At 59.8% G+C, this 5445-nt stretch overlaps 1 protein-coding gene across 1 annotated transcript in view; it reads left to right on the top strand.

Moving 5' to 3' along the window:
- The window catches only part of LOC105308686 (SPARC-related modular calcium-binding protein 2), a 117921-nt gene that overhangs the window by 96160 nt on the left and 16316 nt on the right, over positions 1-5445 (top strand). Inside the window, exon 10 of the mRNA XM_011384672.2 lies at positions 331-413. Coding sequence (XP_011382974.1) covers positions 331-413 — 83 coding nt within the window. The remainder of the gene's footprint in view (positions 1-330; positions 414-5445) is intronic.

Genomic DNA, 5445 nt, shown 5'->3' with positions numbered 1-5445 from the left:
GCTCCTCCCGTGACTGGGTGGCGGCAAGTTCTCTGCGTTGCTAGCGAAATGCCTGCTGTTGCGTAAATGCCACTTTCTCGGGATCTGGAGTGAGCTGTGGCAGTGGCAGCTCCAAGGCGGGGAGGGACCAAGCCCAAGGCGTGACCTTCAGCCTGAGCCCGCGGTGAGCGTGCCCGGGTGTCCCGGTCACCGTGCAGAGGCGGGATACCCGCTGAGCAGCCTGAGCCCGCCGCCGCGTCTTGTCCCCGTGCCCGCTGTGTGAGCCAGCGGGTGATGGGGGAGCGCACCCCTCGGAGTCTTGACCCCGTGGCTCTCCTTCCCTCCTCGTAGGTACGAGCAGCCGAAGTGCGACCACACCGCCAGGGCGCACCCGATCAAGGCGCGGGACCTGTACAAGGGCCGCCAGCTCCCAGGTAGGTGGCGGGGGCCGGGGCGGGGAGCGCCGTGTGCTCCTGCGGGTTTGGGAGGGGCGGGCGTTTCCGAGCTCCGCTGCCGTGTGTCTGGGCAGCGTCCTCGGAGCGGCAGGGAGAGCGAAGGCGGGCTCCGGCCCCTCCCCGGGGTCGGCGGTCAGCGGTCAGGCGCTGCCAGGGGCCCAAGGGGGCGCCCATGGAGGGGCCGTGCCCGGGTTCCACGCGTGCCGCAGGGTTGCAGGAGGCGCGTCTAAGGCCAGCACCTCAGAGGACACGTGGTGTCCCCGACTTGGGACACTGCCAGGTAGCCTCCCACCGAAGCGCCCTTGATCCGGCTCGAAGCAAAGCAGGCGCTCAAACGTCGGTTCCCGACATTCCTTCCGAATTTCTGGGCGAGAAGCTGCAGTTTAGGTTTCGAAAACACGAGTTCCATCTTCGTATCCAGCGAGTTCCGTAGCAAAGGTCTACGTCACGGTGCAGAGGCGGTGGGTTTGCCCTTAGGATTATTAGAAACATACTCAGCAGGCCATGCACGCCCTTCCCCGGAGCGTTGGTGACGCGCCAGGCATGGTCACTGGGCCACTCGGGCGGCTGAGACCAAGGCCTCCGGGCACCGCCCTAGATGAAAGGCCCGGGCAGTGCGCGGACGCACCCGCGGGCGGTTCCGCTGCCCGGTCCTCTGGCGAGGTCAAGGGGTGTGGAGAGCGCTGTCCACCTCGTGTGGCGGGTCTGGCGGCATCGGGAGGCGCGTCAGAGCCCCTCACCGGTTTCTTTCATTTCGATCCTCTTCTTTCCCTTTCAATGTCTCCAGATTTTGTACGTTCGGCCAAAGCCTCAGACCATGAAAATCGCCGTGCGGTGTCCTTAGTGCAGGGTGCGCGTTTGCTCCGGGTCTTGTACGGGGTCTGGGAAAATGCCCGTTCAGAACGGCTCTGTGGTCCTCATCCATCCTGTCATGGATCAGGAGGCTCTGAGCTCCGGGCGTAAAGGACGGAGGAGGCGGACTGTCCACAGAGCGGCACGTCAGCCATTCGTTCGCGTTTTCCCACAGCCACGCGACAGCGTTCGGACTGAGAATGTGACGCAGAGGACGCGGAGCTGGCAGTGAGGGTCTGGGGACGGCGACCAGCCTCCTGCCGGGCGGAGACGGCCCAGGGGCCGCCCTGCACTTTCTGAGCCAGCTCGGGGCCTCCGCTGTGTCCCAGCGCCGTGTCCACAGTGTTCTTTTTCGAGGCAGATTCACGGAATCTGTTGGTGGAGTTGTTTTCATCACGCCGTGTTCCGCTACATGATTCATGAGTCAGGCTGCTTTCTGCATCATGGTGGGGGGAGATGCAGACAGGGAGAGAGAGACGGGGAGAGAAAGGGGGGAGGGAGCGTGGAAAAGGCAGGTCGTGAAGATGCAGATTCCTAGCTTGGCGCCTTTTGTGTATGGGGTGTCTCGCCCTTAGAAGGAGCTCGATTCGCAGCTGGCTGGCATGCTTCCCGGTGAGATCTCTTGGCCCCCCGTTATCCAGTGAGATCTCTTGCCTTAGAGTCAGGTTTTAACGCCAGTGGACAGCATTTCATCTGAATACTGGGGATAATGAGCTGAGCGTGTGTTTGGGGCCTGGAAAGCCCTCAACAGACATTTGCTGTTCTTAGGTTGTCTTGATCTCGTCACATAAATGTCTGAACGACACATCCTTTGTCTCTAAGGGTCCAAGAGTCTTATTTATTTTTATTTTTTGGATAATATAACACTGCGTTATTTCTAAATAAAGCTGCATGTGGTTTTTGCACACTACATGCATGTAGCTTAGAACGTCTTGTTGGGACCTTGGTGGCTGGTGAAGGCACAGTGACCGAAGGCAGCTCCTCCTGTCCCCTGTTGTGGGGCATCCCTGGCCCCCGTACACTGGACACCAGACTGGGCTCCTTGATCCAGTGACTGGGATGGTCATTTATCTCTTGGGGACATTGATCATTGATACTCCTGTCCCCTGTTGTGGGGCGTCCCCGGCCCCCGTACACTGGACACCAGACTGGGCTCCTTGATCCAGTGACTGGGATGGTCATTTATCTCTTGGGGACATTGATCAGTGAAGTGTCACCGATGGCTCGTTTGGGTGTCAGGGGTGCCACTCAGAGCGAGGACATCTGAGCGCTTCAAGTCTCAGAGCATTGGGGGGAGGGGGGCACGGCCGACTCCGCCGCCGAGCTGCTGGGAGTGTGCTGCTTGTGACCACGAATCACTCTGATATTTCAGAGATAATTATCCTTATTAGGGAAAAACAAGTGGGTCTCGAAATAACTCCCGGACGGAGGCCGTTCTGGGCAGAGAGGAGAAAGCTATTTCCAAAACGGGGCAGCACAGGGGCTGGCGCTCCCGGGCTCACACGGGCTCACACGCCTCCCGGGGAAGGGGCCGCTTTGGCTTCCAGAGGTTCTTCTGCACTGCGACCAGCAAGGCTCCCATGTCCCAGGTCAGGCTGGGGCTGATCCGACGCGCAGTTCGCTGGTTTGGGGGGTTTGGTGACTGGAAATATTTACCGGCGTCCTCTCTAGGGCAGCTGGCAGTTGTCCCACCTCACGCCAGTGGACAGTAAGTGGCCGTTTAAGCTTTAGGGGCCAGCACTTTGGCATGTGGACAGGAGGTCGGGCCCCCACCAGACGGGCCCCTGTGTTCAGTAAGTGGCCTTGCACGGCGTCTCGAGAGGAGGCGGAGACCAAGGAGGCGAGAGTTTTCAACAAAGGCGTCAAGCCGCGCCATCCCGCCCGCCCCCCAGGTGTCTGTGGCTTCGTCCTGGCATGTCATCACCCCTTAGTCTCTGCGGCATTTTTCAGGGACACGTGGGTGTCAAGGCTGTTCCTTGACCAATTGGCTGAACGTGAGGGGAGCTTTCTACACGTGGGGTTCATCTAAAAGGGGGCGAACAGGCCTGAACTCGCGAAAGCCTTCATGCTGGGCGGACAGTAGTTTGAAGGCGGCGAGAAGCCGTCCGTCTCACTGCGCGTCAGGGCTCTGAGGAGCGAGCGCGGTCCGGGCCCCCCGCGCCCCGCCTGGCAGTTCTCCCCGTGTTTCTTGCTGGGCTCAGCCTCCGCCAGTCAAGTTCACAGACGGCCCGAAGTGGATTCCTGACCCATCATCCGCCCCGGCCAGCGTGGCTGCTCAGAAAACAGAGTTGTCGCGTTCCCCGCCACCGGATGAAGTCGAAGCTGCGCGCCCTGCTGGAGGGGCCCGTGGCCGACCCACCCCCCCAACCGAGGGACTGGGGCTCGGCCTTAGTGAATTACTGGCTCCAAAAAGGAGCCACGTGCATCTCAGTCTGCGGGGGACGTAGCGAGGGGCCGTCTCTCACTCTGTCACACGAGCCCGGTGACGCCAGCACACTGACGCCTCGGCCCGCGTGGCCTCCGCTACTCTGAAAGTTACGAGCATTCAGAGAGAGAATTTAAATCTATATTAACCATGAAAACACATCTGCCAGACAAATTAGTAGTGTGAGCAATGCGTCAGAGGCAGTTTAAAGAGCTTAAGAGAACCTGCTGTTCTAAATACCATCAAATATGTTACGCTCGTCATTCAACGATTGTTATTCTGCGACAAATAATGCCTATCTCTTTATTAAAGCAGTTTGTTGAAAATAGTCTCTTTAAAAGTTTCCAAGTAATATATATACGTGGAGATGACGAATTTGCTTTTCACGGGCCTGTAACTCCCTTTTATTAATTCCGGCTTTCTTCATAGTTAGTCGAATCTGTCGAGACTCTCATAACGGAACAAAAGCTCCCACCACAGGTCGTTTAGGTAACTCGCTTCAGCAAGCGGCGCAGGGACAGCACCCCAGCCACCCGCGCGAGGCCCCCACGTTTGAGGCCGGTCCCACCTGGAGTCGGTGTCCCCGCGGGGCCCGTCCCGTGTCACGCGGCAGCGGCCGGGCTCCTGTCACGCTTTCTCTGCCTTCGCTCCTTCTGTGTCGACACCGAGCTCAGGTGCTGTGTCCCCACGGTTGTCACCAGAGCAGACGCGGTCTTCTCGGACAAGCGGTAGCCCCGAGCGGTCGGCGGTGACAGCCACCTGTCCTCAGCCCCAGCTGGCCGGGCCTCAATGCCCTGTTCGGTGCTTCTGATCTTTGCCTGGCTTTGGCCCTGCACCCAGGGGAGCTCGTGGGGCACCTCCAGTGTCCCCGCTGTCCCCTTCCGAGTCAGCATGGAGTCCTTTTCATCCTCCTGGTTCTCCTGCTTTTAAGCCCAGATCCGGTCAGAACACGAACCTACATGGCACCTCCTCCCCCTTAGCCTCTGCTCTAATTAAGAGCCCTTTCTTTATAACTTGGGGAGCAGGTGTGTCACACACCCACTGTGCAGGGGGCCAGTGCCAGTCGCTTTGGGGTGCAGAGTCACGTGAGACCCAGCCTTGGGCTGCAGAGTCATGTGACACCCAGCCCTCGGTCTCGGGGGCGACCCCGGCACTTTTACGGGCCCAGGACCGATGGGCTCAGCGAGCGACATTACGTGAGATTGGAGGCTCTGGGGACGCGGGGGCTGGTGCTCACTGGCATTTGGCCTCCCTGTCTGAGAACGTCACGGCGTCGCCCTTAAAACCTCTTCTCCAGTCGTGGTGCCAGCGCCGGGAGCCTCTCACCCGCGCCCGTGTGGCACTACTCAGCTGGGGCTCGGCCGTGGTGTCACCGAGCAGTGTGGGGAGGGACCGTGAGAAGCCACTTCTCCAGGCAAAATCCCAGGGAAGTCGAGGCAGGCGAACCCCGGTTGCCCAGACCGGACACTGTCTGGGTAGCGGGGTCATGGCTTCGAGAATGGGGGTGGGGCTGACCGAAAGGCACAGCCAGTGGCAGAAACTCAGTATAGTCTTCCCAATACCTTAATTGTTTGAGAAATTGGTTGGACAGACCGAGACCCCAGATACTTAAGGGTCAGTCGGGCTGCTCGGCACGCCCAGGTGACCCGTGGTGGGAGGCGATTTCCCAAAACCCGGCTCAGAGTGAAAAGCAGGAGACCGTGCAAACTTCTAGAATGATTTCCCTGGCAGGAC

This window comes from Pteropus vampyrus, unplaced genomic scaffold (assembly GCF_000151845.1).
Source record: "Pteropus vampyrus isolate Shadow unplaced genomic scaffold, Pvam_2.0 Scaffold615, whole genome shotgun sequence".
In the NCBI taxonomy this organism is placed as follows: domain Eukaryota; kingdom Metazoa; phylum Chordata; class Mammalia; order Chiroptera; family Pteropodidae; genus Pteropus; species Pteropus vampyrus.
This window is presented reverse-complemented; position numbering and strand designations above follow the sequence as displayed.